Source organism: Canis lupus, chromosome 3 (genome assembly GCF_011100685.1).
Source record: "Canis lupus familiaris isolate Mischka breed German Shepherd chromosome 3, alternate assembly UU_Cfam_GSD_1.0, whole genome shotgun sequence".
Lineage (NCBI taxonomy): Eukaryota > Metazoa > Chordata > Mammalia > Carnivora > Canidae > Canis > Canis lupus.
The window spans coordinates 47,615,359-47,637,659 of record NC_049224.1 but is presented as its reverse complement, the minus strand read 5'-3'; the positions used below and the strand labels follow the sequence as shown (position 1 = coordinate 47,637,659).

Sequence of the window (22,301 nt, the reverse complement as noted above, 5' to 3'; positions counted from 1 at the left end):
ATCCCAGATTTTATGTGGTTTAGGTATCTCATTCTCAAGTCTCCAGCATTTACTTGCAGGCTTCTGTAAATTAGAGAGTGTGATGTCACTTGGTATTTCTGTGGATCACAGAGCATATGTGCCTCAGGATTTGTTTAAAGTTCTGAGATCATTCTCTCCATTTTCATTTCTGTGGCAGGATGCTGGTGAGTGGGATTTAGTTAGAGTGTGGAGAGCCTTTCATTGTTTCTGTGTATAGTAAATACACCCATTGATCAAATACAACTCAGAACTATCAGCTTTTGAGCACCACTTGTGTGCCAAAAAGGTGTCAGCCTTTGACATACATGATCAAATGCCCTAAAGACAGAAATCTCTGTGGCTTTCTTTTCTTCTGGCTCATATAATTTAATTTTTGCCTCCTGCTCCATATTTTCTGTGCTCTCAGATGCAGGCAGGTATACCATGCCTGCTCAATCTCTTATTATTGCTGTGTAGAATATGCCAGAGCCTGTATCTTTCCCACACGTGGCTCTTCAGCGACATGTGCTTTGGTTTTCTTTTTGTGTATGCTGTGCTGATCGAGGACCCTGTGCTTCTGAGCAGTGCTGGCACCTGATCTGTTGATGCAGTGTTGTTCTATTCAGCCACTTCACAATAAAGTACCTTTGCTTATACCGACTACCTTATGTGGTATAATCCACCTTTACCTGAAAATGAGTGTGTGGGCAACTTGCTGGAATGATCCCCTTGCTAATTAAGTTTTTCTGGGTTTTGTTAATTGCTTGTAATGCTAGTTTTAGCAAAGAGAGAACACTAATTCTTTTGTTCCAGTTGACTTACCAGAATCAGCTTTACTCCTTAGTTCTCTGCACTGATTCTTCCTGCTTAATGAAACGAAAATTCACTCTACCATCAAGTCCCTGGCCTTCTTGTAGCTTCCATAAAGTTTGTCCATCATATCTCACTTTTCTTCACACCTGCAGGGGTTTCCAGGTATAAGGGCTTATTGGACTGTGAAACTGTTTCTGAGAAGGCCACTGCATAAAGTAGTATATTGCATTGTGTACAGGACTTCTGTTTCCTGCTCTCGACAAGGGCTGGTGGCCTGGGAATCAATCTGGCTTCGGCGGACACAGTTGTCATCTTTGACTCTGACTGGAACCCCCAGAACGACTTGCAGGCACAAGCCCGAGCCCATAGAATTGGTCAGAAGAAGCAGGTCAGTGGAGTGAGACATCTGGATGTGGTTTGGGTGAGGTGGGAAAGAGAGGGGTGTTGTTTAGCCCTTTCAGGACATTTGTAAAATGCTTTTTTCCTGTTATGCTCTCTTTTCCCCAAGGGTAGATGCCTGTCTGTTAACTAGTACAGAGGTGTCTTTGGGGCTCAGATGAACTTCTTAGGGAAATATTTTCTTGTGCTGTTTGAAAATTATGTCACCTGTAAGTTTCAGGTTTACCCTAAGAAAGAGATATGATGAATAGATTAAGAACTGGAATGTTTTTCTATTTGAATGTGGTTAAATTGTTAAATAGTCCAACATTTTTCAGGATGGTCTACTTTTATTATACATGATTGTTAGCTCTGAGCTACATTGGGAAAATACATGCTTGTTTTTTTCATGTGAGAATCTCAAACTCTGCTCTAGCATTGGGTAACTCTTAAGTTTCGTACTCGGCCAACAGTTCAGTTTGGTGAAACTTTCCATCAGTGAAACTATTTTTTAGCAAGATTTTTATCATTAGACTAGGCTGTAATAATTTTTAGAGGAAGTTTTATTTAAGATTACAATATGTTAGAGTAAAAATATTGCATCTACTTAAGCTGCCTGTTTGTATGAATTGCTTATAGTCATTTTTAGGAGAAGAGAATAAGTCTTTTTTACTTATCTTTTGGTTTTAGACAGGTAACTTTTTTTTTGCTGATCAAGTATAAACATAACATTTTGTTTTTCTATAGGTAAATATTTATCGCTTGGTTACAAAGGGGACTGTGGAGGAGGAGATCATTGAACGGGCCAAAAAGAAGATGGTATTGGACCATCTGGTGATTCAGCGCATGGATACTACTGGTCGGACAGTTCTGGAAAACAACTCGGGAAGGTCCAAGTAAGTTCTAGAAAGGTGGAGGAGGTGATCAGAACCAAACTGATTTTACATCAACATTTGATAGAATTTATCCTTCTAGTAGGATTTTCTATAATTGACGTTACCTATTAATTACCTAGAAAAGGTCAAGCCAAAACCACGAGAAGGTGTCATTTTCATTTTCTCTTGTTTTCCCTGTTTTCTTTTTTTACCTCTCAACCCTGTGCTCATGTGCCCTCTCTTTCTTATTCCCTCTCTTGCCTTTAGCTTTTGGCTCTTTTTTGGCTTTTTGTGACATATGACTGCAGCAGTGGCAGCTGTGTCCCTCAGTTAGGCTTTCATCCCAACATAAAGTTGCCTTGAACATATTAGTAGTAAGAATCTGCCAGATGGAGTTGGCAGCTGTTTTCTTATTATTGGTAAAAAATATTTGTATGGAGATTGTTACTTTTCCTATTGAAAACAGAAAGATGTAGAAGGAAAACAGTCAAGTTTCAATTGACTTTTTTAGAAACACAGCTATTTCTCTGAGTTTATATTTTGGCCAAATTGTTCAGTGTCTTCTGTGGCAATTGTGCAGTTTGTGTCACAGGTGGAAATCAAATGAGCCCTTCCCTAAATAGAATATTTTCAGATAATCTTCCATTCAAGAAGAACCTAAATGGAAAAGGCTTAGTTCTTTTATTTTAGACTGGAGATGAGAAGGTTGAAAATTGTTGGGGGGTGGGGGATAAATAAATAAAAAAGAAAATTCTTGGTGAATGATAACTGCCTGAGTCAAAAGACAAAGAGCAAAGAACTGTCTTCTTCACTGTTGCTAATTAAGTTTCTTGCTTAATCATGTAATAGATAAGCCATCAGGAAAATAATTCATTTTCTAGTCTTTTGCTAAGTTAGATTTATCATCACAGACTCATCCTAGGGATAAAAAAATGAAATCTTTGAGAGATCATTTTTCCTGGGGCAGAATTTATATTTTCAAAAGTAATTTCACCCCTTTATGAAGGGTAGCTATTTTATAGTAGAACTTCATGGCGGTTACTTGACATTCCTAAGGGATTACAACTACATTTTACTTCTACAGCTCAAATCCTTTTAATAAAGAAGAGCTGACAGCTATTTTGAAATTTGGAGCAGAGGATCTCTTCAAAGAACTTGAAGGGGAGGAGTCAGAGCCTCAGGTAATTAACAATAAGGAAAAAACTTTTTTGACGAGTATTTGTAAGAGTCTAAATTTTTCTGGAAGTAGATTTTTAGTCTGTGTTAGAAGCTTTTATAAAGAATAGTAATTGAAAGATCTAGCTTTTTAAATTATAGAGCTCAAAGCTCTTACTAAATAGAATAGGAAAGAATGAGAAAAATATTTGAGGATTTTATCTTAGGTCCTTTTAATTCTGGTTTTATTTTGTGTAATTTTTGAAGTTCACCTTGTCGTTTGTATAAATAATAGTTTGAGACATTAGAGGTAAAGGATATAAACCCAAGTACTGTAAAGGTAAATGGGATCTGAGGAAAGAGATTTGGTTTATTCACACCAAGTGTTTTCAGTTTGTACTGATCACTGTTGCCTGTTTACCGTTATCATATTGTTGGTGTCCCTAAGGAAATGGACATAGATGAAATTTTGCGCTTGGCTGAAACTAGAGAGAATGAAGTGTCAACAAGTGCAACAGATGAACTTCTGTCACAGTTTAAGGTATGAAAATTATTGTGGGAGAGAGTCCTCAGCACTGATACATTATCTAATAATAACCAATGTCTGTGAGTACTTCCATTGTGCAAGGCGATTTGCTTTCTCCTTTACCTAACTTGACTCCTTTCTTTCTGCTCCTGAGTTCCAGGTCCCGATATGAGTGTAGGTTTAGTCTTCTGCATAGAGATAATCACTGATGTGGTCTCTCCTGCCCAGAGTCCGTGGATAGAGGAAAAGCCAGCAAAGAGGGCAGAATCTGTGTCAGTGGGATGGGTGGAGAACGGGATAATGTGGAGCTCCCGGAGGTGTGGAGGGCATTGTGGGAGAGACATTGATAGAATCAGAGGATGAGGAGAGGCCAAAGGTATAAAGCAGAAGGTAACAGTTAGAAAGCCCTTGATGACTTGGTAAAAATATTAGACCACCTGGGCTTTGTTTTTTTTTTTTTAAGGGTGATGATTATGGGTGGTATCTGATAGAACAGAAAATTAAATGAGATCAGGACTAAGTGCAAAAGCTGGGCACCAGGTGAATAGGAGGTGGCAGCATTGAGTGGAGTTAATTTTAAAGCTTATAAAGAGTACAGTGAAGGTGATTTATGAGGATAGAAGAGTCTAGCAAGGCAAGGGTTTTGAAAGATATTCTAATGTCTCCTGGTTGAAGGAAGAGCTTGAGAGTAGGGAGAGATGGAAGGCTCTAAGGAAAGAAGGAAAATTTGTTAGCACACTGCCTTAGAAGAGACTTAGAATGGATGTAATCAAAAACACTGGTGGTGCAGTTGCCTTCAAAAGAAAAAGGAGACTTCAGGGAATGGGGAGGAGAGAAGAGGTGGGATACCTTTCTTTGTGATGGTAATTACCAATAAGTAAGTAAAATAGAAATAATTTGGGACAGCCACAGGTGGGGCCAGGAAGGAGGAACTTGATAGTGAGTGAACTGAATTTGGAAGGTAAGACTTCACATTAGAGCTGGTCAACAGAGTCTTAGGATTTTCTCCAGCAGTACTTGAGGTCAGAGGGACTGGATCAATTTGTTGTCCTAAAGTGGGAGGTAGGCTTGGGAGACTAAGTCACAGTTGCAAAGGTTTCGCAATTCCAGGTGAGAACATGGGTAAAGGAATTGGCTTTGGGTTTGTGCCCTACAGGTTAGAGAAGCAGTGGCGACTTGAAGGTTCCAGTGATGGTTAAGTACAGTACATCTTGTGGGATTGAGGGAGATGTGGGCAAAGTGTTTAGAAGGAAGTAGTATTGTGTAATGAGGTCCACAGTTGGCCACAGGTAGAAGTTGTCTCAGCGAAAGAACACAAAAGGAGCTGACTAGACGAAAGAGCTCTAGAATCAGAGTAAGTGTGTTTGCAGTTGAAGGTGAATTATTACCGTTTCAGCTGGACTACACTTCTTGCACTGCTGCTCTCTTTTAAAGAGAAGCAATCTTCATGACAATGTTTTGGTCAGAATAGTATATGATGATTTAGATATAAAAATTTCTGCATATTAACAGGTTAATCAAAAGTGGTTGGCTGGTGACTTTTGCCTTGCTTAAATAAGCTCTTTTGGCTGTTATGTTTTAGCACCTGATCAAGTGATGTAATTAACAGTAGGAGTCTGTCTACCTGGGGGCTTTTTTATTTCTGGAATGCTTCAACTGAATTGACTTTGTTTTTCCCACTAATCTTCTCTTTCTCTTTCTCTCCCCCTTTCTCTATTAAACCCTAATTTAACATGTTGGAAACATAGCAAAGCTTTTTTTGAGATAATTTAAGATTATACTTTTCTTTAGTAATCATAACTGGTACTTGTATAACTCTTACTGTGTATGTCAAGCCCTTTAGAACCTTAGAATGAATCAGATATTATTTTCTTCATTTATAGATAAGGAAACTGAGGCACAGGCATGCCAAGTAGATTCCTAAGGTCACAGATATGTGGAGTTGTGATTACGTCCTAGGCAGGTGGTCTGGCCTATATATAGCATGTGGCCCTTAGCCGTAATGTGCCCTGGGAAAAGTTCATTTCCCAACTGTGTGAACCACTAATGTATTTATTTGCCATTTTCATCTGGCTGTTTTAAAAGTCAGATCTAGGGACGCCTGGGTGGCTCAGCAGTTGGGCGTCTGCCTTCAGCCCAGGGCATGATCCTGGAATCCTGGGATCGAGTCCCACATCGGGCTCCCTGCATGGAGCCTGCTTCTCCCTCTGCCTGTGTCTCTGCCCCTCTCTCTCTCTCTCTCTCTCTCTGTGTCTCTCATGAATAAATAAATAAAAATCTTTAAAAACAAAAACAAACAAAAAACCCAAAAAGCTCTTCTGTACTTGATTATAGCTTTAAAAGACTAGGTGAGAAGGAATAAAAAGGATGTGAAGCCCATGCCTGGGGCCTTCCCACCACTGCCCATAGCCTGGCCAGAGCTGATAGATATGTCTGTGTGTAGCCACAGGCTGCGACTTTGAATTGCATAGATATTTTGAATGCCAGATATGGAATATTCTAGATTTGTTTGAATTTTTTGCATTTTATGTTCTCATTTTCATTTCATTTATGTTCTAAGAGTAGAGTGCACTTTTGAGTGTATGAGATCATTACATACCTTTAGTTTCTGTATTCAGCATTTGATCATCTAAGTAAATAAAAAATTTCTAATTAGTATCATATTTATTAGAAAATGTGATAGACTTTTCATAAAACTTATATCACAATTTATATCTTTCCATAAAACTTATAAGACAATTTATATCTTTATGTTTCCCTGTTTCTCAGTAATGTTTCTGATGAACTTGAGGGTTTGGCAAGGTGATTTACGGATGATAAGGGAGAGATTAGCAGAAAATTGATGGCCTGATTATGTAAGATCACAGGAGTTCTGATATTACTCATAGCATCATATTTAGATTAAAAATGCTAGGTGAGATTAAAAATGATGGTGTTTGGGAAAGAGGGAAATGTCAGACAATGAGTTATTCATGTGTCTTAAGGTTGCCAACTTTGCAACAATGGAAGATGAAGAAGAGCTGGAAGAGCGTCCTCACAAGGACTGGGATGAGATCATTCCGGAGGAGCAAAGGAAAAAAGTAGAAGAGGAAGAGCGTCAGAAGGAGCTAGAAGAAATTTACATGCTGCCCCGAATTCGGAGTTCCACGAAAAAGGTGATTGAGTTAGGTGAAAGATAAGAAAGGACTTCTTCTATTGTAAAGGCTAAGGAAGTGCTAATTATTCAAGGAAGAGGCTTTGCATTATTGTCTTGACGTGGAGGCAGTTATTTTATAGTGAACCTAGCAGAGGAAAACTATGGAGTACCCCTGGGTTCACTTGTGAGACATTTGATCTTTGTAAATTGGCTTTTTGTGGCACCAGTGTAAATACTTAGTAAGAGATTATATAACTGTAAACAACATACACGTACTTCACATCTTATAGCACCATTACAAGCATGATCTAATATGATTTTTGCAACATCATTGAAGTAGGTAGAATAAGTTTTATTATTACCCAGTTTATTGGACATAGATTTATCCAAGATTGTAGCAAATCAGTAAGTATTAGCTAATAGTAATAGCTACCATTGATTGAGCACTAATTGTGTGCCAGGCATAGTTGTGTTGTTATATCTATCGACTCATTTAGTGTTCGTGAAAACCCAAATAAATAGATATTTATCATCATTTTACAAATGGAAAGCCAAGACACAGAGTGGTAAAAAACTTACCTAAGCAAGTAAATAAGAACCTACAATTCACGTATTTTTATTCTAGTTCATTTGTCGTTACATTGCATTATGTCTCTGGAAATGTGACTATTTCCCAAGCAGATCTTCTTCCTTTATGTGACACCTTCCTCCTTATTTTCTTAAAGGAAAAAGGGCTTGTTGAATATGATGAAAAGTTTGAGTACTAAAGAATTGAGATGGGCTGGTTTTAGTCTTGACTTCTTGTGCCTGGCACTTGCTACAATGAGACTTTGCCTTTTCAGGCTCAGACAAATGACAGTGATTCTGACACTGAGTCCAAGAGGCAGGCCCAGAGATCCTCTGCTTCTGAGAGTGAGACAGATGACTCTGATGATGACAAGAAACCAAAGCGCAGAGGGCGCCCCAGAAGCGTGCGGAAGGACCTTGTCGAGGGATTTACTGATGCAGAGATACGAAGGTTAGTGGAGGCTTTGCTCTCTCTCTGGAGTCTGTGTGGAGGGCATGCTATGAGCTGTGGGCTGATGGTATTCCTGACATTGAAGACGAGGTAGGCAGAGGCTGCAGTGTGCAAGGAAGGCGGGGGACAGAGTCATACCCCACAGATGGAGTCCTGCCTCAGAAGATTCTGCCCTCCAGGGTTTTCCTCACTTGAGGTCTTTTGTTGGTTGCTCAGCTCTTGTTTTCTTCCTGTTCTCTGGTTACTCTGAGCATTTTCACAAAGAAAGTCCAGCCAAGACAAAAACGGTTGGAGGCAAACTGGGACTGAGCGTTTTTTATTTTAAGAATAGGAATACATGTGCAAACATACATAGACACACACACAGGTCTATGCATATAAAAGAGATAGTATAAATATAAAAAGTTAAAATGGTACAGATAACGCTGCCCTCATATCCCTTGTCTCCCCAGTTCACTTCCTGACAGTATTAGTACTGATACCAGTTTGGTGGTGTGGTGGTTTGGTTTGTTAGTAATACACCCAACATAGTCTTCTGCAGCTTTTTTTTTTTTCACCTGTAATTGATTTTAGCTATCTTTCTATGTCTGTACTTATTGTACATTTGTTGGTATTTAATTCATACATCTGCCATCCAATAAAAGAAATCTAAAATTGTTGCTTCTAAGTGATATTTCCTCACTTTGCATGTATTTTTTGTTTTAGGCTGAAGAAAATATTATTTATAGTATTTACTTACAGTAGCTTTATGGTCCAATCCATATTATAATAATTATGTCACATATAGTTACACTAACTCTTGTAGGTTAGTATATTTTAAACCAAGTCTTTATTTTTCCCTAAATGTTATAACTATTCTTTTTTTCTTCTCTTTAATTTATTATGGAAAAGTATAAATATATATAAACATTGATATATACCCTCCAGTACTTATCATGTTATCATCTTAACCATTTTGAATTTGTAGTCAGTCTTCTGTGTACATGCTACATCCTCTCACCTCCTACCCTCAGTATTATTTTGAAAAGAATGTGTATTCTCCTGTAGGTAACACAGTGGTCTACAGATGTTTGTGAGGCCTCTCTGACTCTGGATTGTCTGAGTCTTCCATTTCCTTACTCATCTTCTGCTTTAATTTTTAAAAATCTGTTATTAGTGTAGCCACTTCAGCTCTCTTTTGGGTACTGTATGCACATTATCTTTTTCTATCTTTTTTACTTCAGTATGCCTGTCTTTGAGTCTAGCTTGTGTCTCTTATAGACAGCATATTGTTCTATCAGTTTTTTAAAAATTTATTGTCAGTCTCTTTTGGTTGGAGTCTTTAATCACATTTGTATTTCATGTAATTACTGATAAGTTAGAATTCATATCTGCATTTTGCTATTTGTTTTATGTCTTGTGTCTTTTTTGTTCCTTTATTCTCCCATTACTACTGTTATTTTTGTTATGTAGGTATTTTTTAATATAGCATTTTAATACCTTTGTTTTTGTTTTTTTGTGTTTCTCATTATTTTCCCATATAGTTTTTTACTATTTCAAAGTTATTTTCTTAGTAGTTGCCTTGGAGGTTATAATTAGTACCTTAACTTGGAACAGTTTAATTTAGATTATCATCAACTTAATTCCAATGGTAAAATAAATTGTACTCTAATATAACTTCATTCCTCTCCCCTTTTCTGTGTTCTTATTGTTGCAGAAGTTATATCTTTACACTTTATATGCCTGTCAACACAGTTTTGTAATTACTGCTTTTTAAAAAATCTAAAGAGTTACAAAAGTACATTTATGCTGTCTTTATATATTTACCTTTTTTTAAATAAAGATTTTATGTATTTATTTGACAGAGACAGAGTGAGCACAAATAGGGGGAGGGAGGGACAGAGAGGGGCCAAAACAGACTCCCCACTGGGCAGGGAGCCCGATGCAGGGCTTGCTCCATCCCAGGACCCTGGGATTCTGACCTGAGCTGAAGGCAGACACTTAACCGACTGAGCCACCTAGGTGCCCCTATTCAGTTACTCTTTGTGAGGCTCTTAATTCTGCCTGTTTAGTGGCTGCTGTGATGCTGCTTTGGACAACTACTGTAGTTACAAAGATGTTGATTTTTCAAGACTCATGGAGCATGCAGAGAGGAGCATGGGAATAGAACAAGTTAAAATGCCAGAGCGCTTTCAGTTTTTACTGACATCCAGCCATCTGCTTGAGTAAACGCTCCTGTGATAGTTGCAAGCATTTGGTTAATTTCCAGAGTTCTAACAAAGTCGATCTTGACTATATTGCTGGTGTTCTTCTTGCTTTTATGGAGGAACAACAGATTTTCAGAAGTCCTTTTCTTGACCATTCCAGAAATGCTTCCCTCTCCTAGTGTTATTTCAAAGTAATTCCCAAACGTCATATTCTTTTATACATAAAATATTTCAGTATATATGAATGGAAGAAAGGTAGAGTCGAAGAATAAGCTTCACATTCACTTTCCCCATAATGCTTTCCTAGTCCTTGTGTTCATGCTGTTCATGTAGTATCATTTCTCAGCAACAGGCCTATTCATTCTCTCCCCCTTTTTCTTTAATTGCTGTGTTCTCTGTTTCCATTTATCCCTCCGTAGTGTCTCACCTTACACTGTTACCTAACGAGATGATTTTAGTAATGTGGTCGATGACAGTGATGACTATGATATATCGTAACATCTTGCTACTTAGTGACAATGGTAGTGGTTAGTTGTAAGGAAGGAATAATAGTATAGGGTAGAGACTTGTGAAAGGATTGGTTGGATATTTGTTTGAAGACAGGGTCTGGTAGGCATAGTCAGCAGACTTTCCAAAATAGATTTATCTAAGAAGTTTTAAATCACATACTTACTTTACTTTGCTTTATTCCCAGAAGTATTTGAGACAGTCTTAAAAATTTTACAGCTGTGTAATTGACCAGAAAATAATAAATATTACTGTTTAGAATCGATAGTAACAGTAACTGAGTAGAGTGGCTGACCGTTTTGCGGTCTTATCACAGGAGTTAAATGGTGGTTAAATCATTTATCATGTATTGAACTCCATGAACTTGCACCTTCTAAAAAGGGTAATATTAGAGTTAGGTCACTTTGCGGTTACATTCCTTAATGGTTTCTTGATTAGTATCTGAGAATAAATTTGACTGCATCTCTAATACTCACTATTTTAAGTGGACCAGTTTCAAAGACTCAGCATTCTTTGACTTAGTGTCAATTCCATGGTTTGGGCTCAGTCTATTTTGACAGTGTGCATGGCATGTTTTACCACTGAGCCAAAACCTCTGTTTTTTAATGTGTTTTTGATCATGTTCGCAGGTTCATCAAGGCATATAAGAAGTTTGGTCTCCCTCTTGAACGGTAAGCTTCTTATCCACCTTTTTTTCATTTTTATTACATAGCATGCTTTCTTTTTTTCCCTTGTATTATTTTCCACTTAGTACTAATGCTGGGAACATTTTTTTTTTGTCCTGGAAACGTTCTTTTACAAATATTTATATATTGTGCAATTGTACATATGTTTTTGGGGAGGGATGACAAGGATGACCATCTGTACAGAGATTTTACTTGAGTGGAAAATGAAGCAAGTACATGCAACTACAATACAGAGAGAATTTCCAGAGGAGATGTTCAGATAATTCAATTTGAAAGAATGCACCTATTTACTATTTGCATCCTAGTTCTTATTTAGTAATAACAATTTGTGATTTTTGTAGCCTCTTACTTTTTTAGTAGAGTATCATGAAGATTAAATGCAAATAACACCTTGCCAGCAGCAACTTACCAAAGGGTTGGCTGTTGTTACTCTTTTACAGGCATTCAGGAAATGAACTCAGAAATTGGATTTTAAGAAAAGACTATCTGAATCTGAACTAGTTCAGTATTTTGCTTTGTCCAGAATCAGCAGTATGTCCTATGAATAATAGTACTGACTTAATAGAAATAGCAGATGCCTTACTGTTCTTCCTAGTAAACTTCTGGAGTGGAAGAAAATTATAGTCTGTATGTTTTGTTCTGTCCTCTCCATTTAGAGAGGAAGCAGTGATGTGTAGCATTAGTGATGGTGAAACCTAGAAAGTCAGGTGCACCTTTTGGAGGTTGTTGCTGGCCACCCAGGATAAAATGTGTATCTGTGAGCCGGTGATCATAAAAACCAGCAGGGTGAGGAAGAGTGCATCTGGCTGCTTCTGGCACACTGATTTTTAGACGTTAAGTATGTTTGCATGCTCCATATGAGATCACTGAAACATTGTAGAAGTAACTGTACTTTGCTTCTAGGAATAATGTGATGAATGAAAGTAAGCTGGAGGAAGAGAGGTGAGCACAGAGGATCAGAGGAGTGCAGACAGTCGTTGGCACCTCACCTGCCACCATTGTCAGGCAGCCGTCTAGTTAGTAATAAAAAACTAGTAAGAAAAGCCGACTCCTAAAAAAAAAAAGAAAAAAAAAAGCCGACTCCTTTCCCTCTGTTCTTTGAAATTACCTTGTGGATTATTCCAAAGAGCAGTTCTTTATGATGGAAAATGAGTTACCTCTCAGTCATTATTGGAGGCTTCTTGTTGGAGCCTTGGAATGATCAATAAAATTGAGGAAAATGTCTTTGCAGGAGCAAGTTTCTATGAGGCCAAATAGTATCTCATGTGACATTAGAAAAATGGGCATAGGGCCTTGACGAGTCTCCGTATTTGTCCTTCCTCAGGCTGGAGTGCATAGCACGGGATGCTGAGCTGGTGGATAAGTCTGTAGCAGATCTGAAACGACTGGGGGAACTGATTCACAACAGCTGTGTGTCAGCAATGCAGGAGTATGAAGAACAGCTGAAAGAAAATGCCAGTGAGGGTAAGTTCTCCCAAACCCAATATTGTGGATTGAGAATACTGCTGCCAGGGGGTTTTGTTTTTGAGGAACAGACTCCTATCCCAGGCATCCCTCATCCTTTGACGTGTGTATTCTGACCTGCCTTTATGTGAGCTCAGTGTTGTAAGAACCCAGATATCTACTCCACAAAGTTGATTTGCAGCAGGTGGAGAGTAATGAGCAACATGAATGATTTCATCTTTTTTTTTAAATAAAGATTTTATTTGAGAGTCAGAGCGTGCATGCACGAGTGGGGGAGGGGCAGAGGGAGAAGCAGGCTCCCCACTGAGCAGCGAGACAGACTATCATGGGGCTGGATTCCAGGACCCTGGGATCATGACCTGAGCCAAAGGCAGACACTTAACTGACTGAGCCACCCAGGTGCCCCATGAATGGTTTCTTCTGATGTTGTTATAGAAACCTTAGACTGGTTTGAATGATGTAAAGACCTGAGTGGGCAAAGCCTAGTGGATACATCTATATTTTGGCTGGAGGTGAGGACATTATAGACCACAAGCATCACTAGTCATCTTGGATATACAAATATGGATTGTAATATGGCAAACTTAAAGAATTTAGAGAATTAATTGGAATATATAAAATTTTGGATGAATATTATAAACATTTTTGTTACTATGCGATTTTCATGGTGCTAGAATTTCTTTTAATTGAGCTCAACAAGTTCTTCCCTCACAATGGTCTCATTTGCAGAGGGGAGTAACAGTGCCTGCCTCAGAGGCTGAGGGTGACTCCTGGCTCAGTCTGTTCATGGGAAATGCATAGTGTGGTATCTGGCTTGCCCCATTCGCTGATACCAGGAAAGAAGTATTTGTGCTATAGATTTTCTTTTTAAAGATATTATTGAAGGTAGTATAATTTTAAAGTATCTTAAGTATAGTCAAAAATTTATTTAGCTGTATTTTCCTATTTTGTAAAAGACATTGATATGGTTAGGACAGTGATCCAAGTACATGCTTTTATATGTATGGCACTCAGAAAACACCCAAGAGTCAACTCTAAGTTTACCATGTTTTCATTTTTCATTGTAATTGTTGTGAATAAATTTTACATTCACATGGTTCCAAATTGAAAACTGGTATCCCTCTTTCTTGTATCTTTCTAGAAATGAGAAAATATGTACTATGGAAAATGAATAAATCATGTTTTTTCTCCTAATACCACAAATGCAGCAAGCACACTGTTCTGCACCTTGCTTTTTCCATCTCTCATAGGTCACTGTTTCTATTAATTTCAGATTTCTCTTTCCACTGTTTCTATGTAAGAATTTCAGTGTGCGTGCCCCTCTTATACAGAAGATAGCATAGTGCGTATTGTGTTCTGTATCAACATATTTTCACGTGTGGAGATCATGCCGCATGTTGTAGAAATCTCTTTCTTTCCTTTTGCAATTGCAGTGTTCCACTATGTTCGGTAGATGTGGATTCAGACTTTACTGTTTCTTTCTTTTTTTTTTTTTTTAAATTTATTTATTTATGATAGTCACAGAGAGAGAAAGAGAGAGGCAGAGACACAGGCAGAGGGAGAAGCAGGCTCCATGCACCGGGAGCCTGATGTGGGATTCGATCCTGGGTCTCCAGGATCGCGCCCTGGGCCAAAGGCAGGTGCCAAACCGCTGCGCCACCCAGGGATCCCAGACTTTACTGTTTCTGAGCGATGAATATTTGGGTTGTTTTTAGTCTTTGACTATTACAAAGACAGCTGTAATGAATTCATAGTCTAAGGGAGATGCTGTGTTGTATCTCTACAAGCATGTCTCCTGGATGGGTTTCTGGAAGTGGGACTGCTGGATCCTGGAGAAGCATGACTTGATTGGATTTTGCCAAATTCTCCAGCAGTCATACCATAATTTATAGTGCCACCAGCAGTGGATATTGGTACTGGTTACAAGTCTCACAAACAAAGGATATTGTCAGATGGTTGGGTTTTTGCCAAACTGATAGGTGAGAAATGGTATCTTGTTTTTCTTTTAATGAGTAAGATTGTGAGTGTTTTTCTGATGAAAGTTGCTGTTTCTCACCTGTAGTTTGTGACTTGTCTTTTTACTCATGGCACTTTAAGAAAACTTAAATATTTTATATAATTAAATGTATGTCTTTTACCTTACTGTATTTAGATTTTGAGTCCGTTAAATACATTTCCTCTACTCCCAGTATAAACAGGAATTCGCTGTGACTTTTCTTCCTCTTATACTTGTGTGATTTCATTTACTTTTATATCTTTGATCCACTTGGAGTTTCTCCTGGTGTATCCAGTTTTATTTTTCTGTATGGTTATTATATGTTTCAGTGCCATTGAAAGTGGTTAGTTTTATCCAGCTGTCTGATTTTTGTTTTAAAGACTTGCATAATCTATTATGGATATGCTATATGTTAAAGGACATTCAGCTATATGATCTTGCTTTACAGTATTGTGGTAGATAATTTTGTATGCACACCATTTTGCACTATACTCTCCCACTAAGCATTGAATAAGCGTGGCTGTTTCCTCTTGGTCTCATCAACATAATGTTTTCAAATTTTTGAATTTTTCAACATGATAGAAATGTTAGAAATGGTATGTATATATATTTAATTTGCATTTCTCTGATTATGAGTGAGGTCAAGTATTTTTCAAATGTTGAGGAATCATTTGTTTTTCCTTCTCTGAATTGTCTCTTTATCCTTTGCCCATATTTCTGTTGCAGTCTTTTTATTTTACAGATGAGGAGACTGAGACCCAGAGAGGTCAACAACTAGAAGTGAGAGGGGAAAAGGGAAGGGAACAAGGATACTTTGTGCAAATTTGGGAATAAATCCCAGATTTCTGATTTTGAGAAGTGCCTTTCCCATTTTCACACATTCTGTTCCAGCTCTCTTCAGAATTGCTGGGAATAGCATTTGCAAATGAATTCTAGAGGATTACAGAAGAATATCTAAATAACTATTTATGATCATAGCACCATTTCATCAACTTGAATGTTAAAAAAAGAAACCGTTTCTTAGGCTCTGAGCCCTCTCCTCTCACAGACAAGTGTCATTATCTTGTGCCATCATCTTCCCAATATCTGGCTAAGTTGACGGAGTTTCATCATCATTTTTATTTATTTATTTATTTTTAAATTTATTCATGAGAGACACAGAAAGGCAGAGACACAGGCAGAGGGAGAAGTAGGCTCCCTGTGGGGAACCTGATGGGTGCTCGATCCCAGGACCCTGGGATCACAACCTGAGCCAAAGGCAGATGCTCAACTACTGAGCCACCCAGGTACCCCTGGGTTTCATTTTTAATTCTAGGATTATTTTCATTTGGCACTAGGGCTAAGGAAATCTTTCCAGGACACCTTTTGTTCATTTCAAATGGTATTAACTTGATCCCCTATTTTTACAGTAGAGAAAATCATCTTTAAGACCTTGAGTTTTCTTAACTCTGTTAATAAGGTAGTTAGAAAACAAAAGAAAAAACTTCAGTATTACTATTAATCCTTTAGGATCTTTTTTACTTTTAATTTTAGAACCAAAGTATAAAAGATAGGAAGATTAAAATAGAAATAAATACTAGTGGATTAAAAAATCCTCAATCTTAAAAAACTGAATTGTTTAGAGGTTATTTTATGCCTGTTAATTGGAAAGCTTTTTTGACTTTAGGTTATCTTAAAACTAACAATAAACCAGAGATACATATCAAGTGTGAATAAACATTCAGGGTGTGCTGATAATGTTTTCTGTAGAACTGCAGCAAATTCTCACTTAACTGATGTGAAATTGGTATCCTTTAGGGAAAGGACCAGGGAAAAAAAGAGGCCCAACAATCAAAATATCGGGGGTTCAGGTTAACGTGAAATCCATTATACAACATGAGGAAGAGTTTGAGATGCTGCATAAATCTATCCCTGTGGACCCTGAAGAAAAAAAAAAGTGAGTCTATTCTGTGCATATGCATGAGTGGTTGTGCTGTCAGAAAGGCGATTCCAAGTTAAGAGTTGTGTGTTATGTAGGGTTTTCATGGTCTTGTGTTTAACACATCACAATGCTTTGTCCATGTTCATTTTTGTTCCTTTCCAAATTCTAAAGGCCCCTCCTCATGTCCTCCTGTTTTTGAAATCCCTTTAGATACTGCTTAACCTGTCGAGTGAAAGCTGCACATTTTGATGTGGAGTGGGGGGTGGAGGATGATTCAAGACTACTGCTGGGAATTTATGAACATGGCTATGGAAACTGGGAGTTAATTAAGACGGATCCAGAGCTTAAGCTAACTGACAAAGTAAGTAAATCTGTGATGCTGGAGATTTCCAGATTTGTTACATAATATTTTTATATTGATAACTTATTTTTAACTATTCTCTGGGGTTGGCGGATCACATTGGAAATTAGTACAGTAATAAATTCCTGGGATTTCTTTTGTTTTGGGGAATATTACCATCTTTAGTGGACTGTGGTACTGTTAGATGAAGATAATAGCCAGGTAAAATTTTGGGGAAATCACAGGAGAAATCTTAAAATTCTAATTCTTATTATACATCAAATCTTATTGCAACAAATACCAGGGTAAGATTATTAAGAATACAAGGATTCCTTGGCCTCAATCATTGGCCCTCTTGTTTAAAACAATATTTGAAGCAATTGTGTTTCAGTTCTCCAAAGAATGAGCTACACCTTGGTATTTTTTGTAATGGAATTAAATATTGGCTGTACTTCTCCCACAAAATCGAGCCTCCCACCCTATCTGTTGTAAATCAGGCTACCAAGTAGTAAGGCCGTACTCAGAGCTATAAGCAGGGAAAGCTGACTGGCTCAAATTTTAGTAGGATGCGCTCCATGTTGTGCTCCTGGCAGGGCTTTTCCTGGCACGTCAAACAATGCTCATCCCATGTGTGATGCTCTAAGAGGGTGACAGCACCCTGCCATAAGCACTGAGACCAAATCCAGCCTGGCCTGAGAGGTCCAGCTGTGGTAGCAGGGACGGATCATGTCCTGGCATAGCTCAGTGCTCTCCGGCAATGCTCTAAGAAGCATTTTCAATCTAAAACGAAGCTTTAACCTAGCTCCAGGGATTCCCTGCTCCTGGAAGGAGGAAATCCACGACGGCTGGGATGCTCTAGCAGATGAAGCCAACAAGCCCCTCCTACCTGAGTTGTTCTACCCTGTTAACAGCACAGGTAGGAGCCAGTGGGAGAGCTGGATTTCTCCATCCCATTTTGTAAAATGAGAACGGCTCATAAGGGATTTTCAGTGACTGGGAGCCATGGACATGAGATAGGATCTGAGGCTTTATCTGTATTTTGGGTGGTTGGGGAGGGAAAGGACTGCTTAGTTCTTTGTTGACTGTATGTATCCTGATCCACTAACCGGGACATGGGTGGTGGCGGGTGCTTCTCTTCCTTTCCTGTTGAAGATTCTGCCTGTGGAGACAGATAAAAAGCCTCAGGGGAAGCAACTGCAGACCCGAGCGGACTACTTGCTGAAGCTGCTCAGGAAGAGTCTGGAGAAGAAGGGGGCTGTGACGGGCGGGGAGGAGGTGAGTGCAGCTGCCAGCAGAGTATCCTTCAGAGGGCTGAGGCTACCACCCCCCCCCACCCCCCCGCACAGTTAAATAGGAGAAGGAATGCCTGCCTTCTCTGGGCACAGCACACAATGCAATCATCCCATAGTTAGGTGTTGCTTTTGAAGTTCCAGTAATGATGGTTTGGTTGGTAATAAATAATAGGAATGTTCATTCAGTAATTGGCCTGAACATCTTGACAACTTTCTTACAAGCTCATTCTCCTCCAGTTCTGCCTCAGAATAGTCCTCACCTCTCCCAGAGCCACTGATCCAGACATATATGTTGCTGTTTTTTCAATTTTGGGGCTGCTTCCTCAATTTTGGACCACAGTTCTTGTTACTGTATGAATACCACCAGATTTAACTTGTATAACTGACCCTGGGCTACTTGTAACAGTTGGTCCCAGAGGTACAATGGATAGAATCCACAGTGAATGCAGAAGCTGGTTTTCAGTTCTGACTGCCTTACTTACTCAGTACAGAATACCAACGAAGTTGCTTATGATCTCATTTGAACCTTATCTCCTTTTATTTTCCCAAATTTTCACTTCAAATTCAGGCCTAGAAAGCTGGCAATCACAGTGAGATGTTATATCTGGTACTAGCGGTCCTTGTTGGGTGTGTGTTCTCCATGCTCTGAGCTCTGCCCTTTGCATATATTTCCATATATTATAAACAAAATGAATTTTAGGGAAAGAAAATCACCATGATCCCACGTGATCCTTGTTTTTGTTTTTTTGTTTTTTTTTCATGTAATAGTGTTAAAAGTAGTGCCATTCTCCAGATAACATGTTGAGTATGAACTATATGTTGGGTTCTGGAGGGACAGATTAGGTCCTGTTTATACTTGCTTTATATGTCTGTATCCTATTTGAGGGGATCAACAGTATTTTAACCTTTCCCTTAATTTTTAGATAGAGCATATGTCTAGATTTTTTAATGTTACTGCTAAGTCTCATGTGTTTATTTGTGTCTTTGTGCATAAATGTGCTTTTCCTTCTTTTGAATTCTATCTTTAGCATAAATTCTGAGCACTGGAATTAATACAGTCAAGGATATGGGTGCTTTTATGTGGTGTAGGGACATGTGTAGGGCTTACATTACTGTTTTCCTCTCCCCACCCCACCACCCACCCCCAGGTAAAATTGATGACAGCCTTTTGAAATAACTCTGAATTTTCTCACTTGAGTTAGTGGCTGCTACTGCTCTAAAGAGTCCTAACGTTATTTGGTCATCCTTTTTCAGGTTTGTGGTTTTATCATCATTTTCTCTCCTTTCCAGGCCAAATTAAAGAAGCGGAAGCCTCGAGTAAAGAAGGAAAACAAAGAACCCAGGCTGAAAGATGAGCATGGGGTTGAGTTTTCATCTCCTAGACACTCAGACAATCCATCAGAAGAGGGAGAAGTAAAGGTATGCGGCTGGATTTCAGTTGAGGGTTGCCTTTTAGGCTATATTTATTGTGCCAACTGGTATAAAACCATTCAAAATGTATTTGGTTTATATGCAGAGTCAATAAAGTGAAAATAGAATATATATGTCTCTGCTTACCCAGTGAGAGAGCAATTTGTTCATTTAAGCCAGCCATCACAGATTCATGGGTAATGGAAGTAAATGAAGCGAACCATGCAAGGTGTAATGATCAGTGGCCCGTGACACCCAGTCTTGTGGTTGAAGAAGATGGAGTAGTGGTGGGGACTGCAGCTCACCAGGAGCTTCATGCTTGAGGCAGGGGGGCAGGTGCTCTGCAGTTTAGTTTATCGTGGGCCAATAAGACACATCTGTGGGTCAGGTTTGGCCCAGGGCCTGCCAGTTTGTGACCTCTGGTTTAAGCAAAGTTTAAAAAGTGGTAGCATTCAGTGTGTTGTTTCAGTGAGTGACAGCCTTATGGGATTTTATGTTGTTGCCCTTTGAGTGTGATTGTACTTTGAGATTAGCTCCAAGAGGATCAGCAGTGGGTACAGAAACTGGCATGAAATTGTCATGCACAAATGAATTCAAAAAGTTGTAGCAACCGTGACAATTACTTGGTGACAGGTATATCATATCTCTGGTCCTCAGTTTTTTTCTATCTGTGAAAGGGCAATGATAATGCTTATGGTTGAAGGGTTGCTATGAGAATTTAAGAGAGGATATGAGTTGCAGAGCATCTGTTGCTACAGGCTTACCTGGTGATTACTGGAGAGCTTAGAATTGTGTGAGCGCCTGCATTAGGGCTGTGTGCTTGAAAACAAGCTTAGTGTGGATGCAGTGATGAACCACTGCGGACAGTGCTCCTGTCTCTAGAAAGTAGACCAGTAGATATAAAGTTTGTGGCAAAAGCTCACAGCCCTGTTTGTTTTCTAGGATGATGGCTTAGAAAAAAGTCCAATGAAAAAGAAACAGAAGAAGAAAGAGAACAAGGAGAACAAGGAGAAACAAATGAGTTCTAGGAAAGACAAAGAAGGGGACAAGGAAAGGAAGAAGTCAAAAGATAAGAAAGAGAAGGTATCAGCGTCCTTGTGCTTTACTGAGATTCCCATAGCCTCGGAGATTTCTGCTAGGACCTAGACAGAATGGGCCTGGAGCGCCCTGAAGTAATCGTCTTTGTGGGCACATCCAAGAAGGAAGGCCTGGGCTGTCAGAGGGACACCTGCCCCTCTTCTTACAGAGAGGAAACGTGCAACTGTGGGGTATTTATAATACAGAAGGCCTTTAGTTGATCTCTTACTACTGATTTCAGAGGGGAATTTTGAATGGATAGGACAGGTGAGAAATGTTGCACTTACAGGTAATGACCTGAAATCTGTTCTCATTTTCACGGTACAAGAGTACAATCCATAGATGAATTTGAATATTTGAAAAGTTTAGGAGTCAGCCCAAATATACCAAGAGAAACTTTTGGAGTAGAAATGGATGAAAAGCCCAGCTATTCTATAATCTTCCCTTTGGTACTTCTGTGAGGTGAATCCCAAACCACAGGATTCTGGTAGAGTGTTGCATGTATGTTTTCTGGCTTCTGATGAAATTATTTTGCATCTGTGTCTCTCATGAATAAATAAATAAAATATTTTAAAAAGGGGGGGGGCAGCCCTGGTGGCTCAGCGGTTTAGCACCGCCTTCAGCCCAGGGCCTAATCCTGGACACCTGGGATCGAGTCCCACGTCTGGCTCCCTACATGGGGCCTGCTTCTCCCTCTGCCTGTGTCTTGGCCTCTCTCTCTCTCTCTCTCTCTCTCTGTCTCTCATGAATAAATAAATAAAATATTAAAAAAAATTATTTTGCAGTTAACCCTTAATCCTGCTTTTATTCCACCCTCTATTGATAATCTCTAGTAGACTTTTTGATCTTTAGAACTATTCTTATATATGTAAGTACAAAATGATCAAATCAGATTCCTTGGGCAGCCTTTTCTCCCCACAGAAGCAGTATATCAGAAACAACTTTTCCAACTGAATAAGTATTAAAATCACTTTGAATAAATAAAGAAGATTCTGTTTATAACACCTTGGAAGCAGTGTACACTTACCATGCTGAAATCACTTTCAGATTTTTTTATGTTAGGAAGCTTGCTGTGCCAGATACATTTGCATTTGTACTCCAAATTCTTTTTTTAAGTGAAATATTTCCAAAATATAAACGTACAGGGAGCCATTTCCCATACATCCACTCATCCACCACCCAGATAGAACTGTGGCCAGCATTTTTTCACGTTTACTTGCAGTGCCTTTTGTTGAGCTGATATATTTTGTGTTTCGTGCACATTACAAATACTGTTGAAGCCCCTCTCCATTTCCTCTTTCCCAATTTCATTATTCTGCCTCCCTCTTTTCTCCTCTCCTGGTTTGAAACCTTCCTGCCCATGTTTTTTATACCTTTACTATATGTTATATACAATTGTAAACAAAGCATAGTATTATTTTTTTAAATGTTTATACCTGAAGTTATTATATATATATGTATCTCCATCCTTTCATGGATAAATGAGATTTATCCATGTGGCTTCATGTACACATCAATCAT

General features: G+C 38.7%; 1 protein-coding gene across 6 annotated transcripts in view; it reads left to right on the top strand.

Moving 5' to 3' along the window:
* CHD2 (chromodomain helicase DNA binding protein 2) overlaps nt 1-22,301 on the top strand; it is a 119,366-nt gene that overhangs the window by 73,698 nt on the left and 23,367 nt on the right. For 4 of the 6 annotated variants that reach the window (XM_038532748.1, XM_038532745.1, XM_038532743.1 and 1 more), the window contains 13 exons: nt 1,052-1,201; nt 1,939-2,087; nt 3,151-3,247; nt 3,670-3,762; nt 6,732-6,902; nt 7,726-7,901; nt 11,224-11,265; nt 12,605-12,744; nt 16,538-16,676; nt 16,872-17,022; nt 18,154-18,276; nt 19,584-19,712; nt 20,646-20,786. In XM_038532748.1, the coding sequence (XP_038388676.1) occupies nt 1,052-1,201; nt 1,939-2,087; nt 3,151-3,247; nt 3,670-3,762; nt 6,732-6,902; nt 7,726-7,901; nt 11,224-11,265; nt 12,605-12,744; nt 16,538-16,676; nt 16,872-17,022; nt 18,154-18,276; nt 19,584-19,712; nt 20,646-20,786 (1,701 nt within the window). The remainder of the gene's footprint in view (nt 1-1,051; nt 1,202-1,938; nt 2,088-3,150; nt 3,248-3,669; nt 3,763-6,731; nt 6,903-7,725; nt 7,902-11,223; nt 11,266-12,604; nt 12,745-16,537; nt 16,677-16,871; nt 17,023-18,153; nt 18,277-19,583; nt 19,713-20,645; nt 20,787-22,301) is intronic. The other 2 variants (XM_038532747.1, XM_038532746.1) reach the window with 2 other exon arrangements.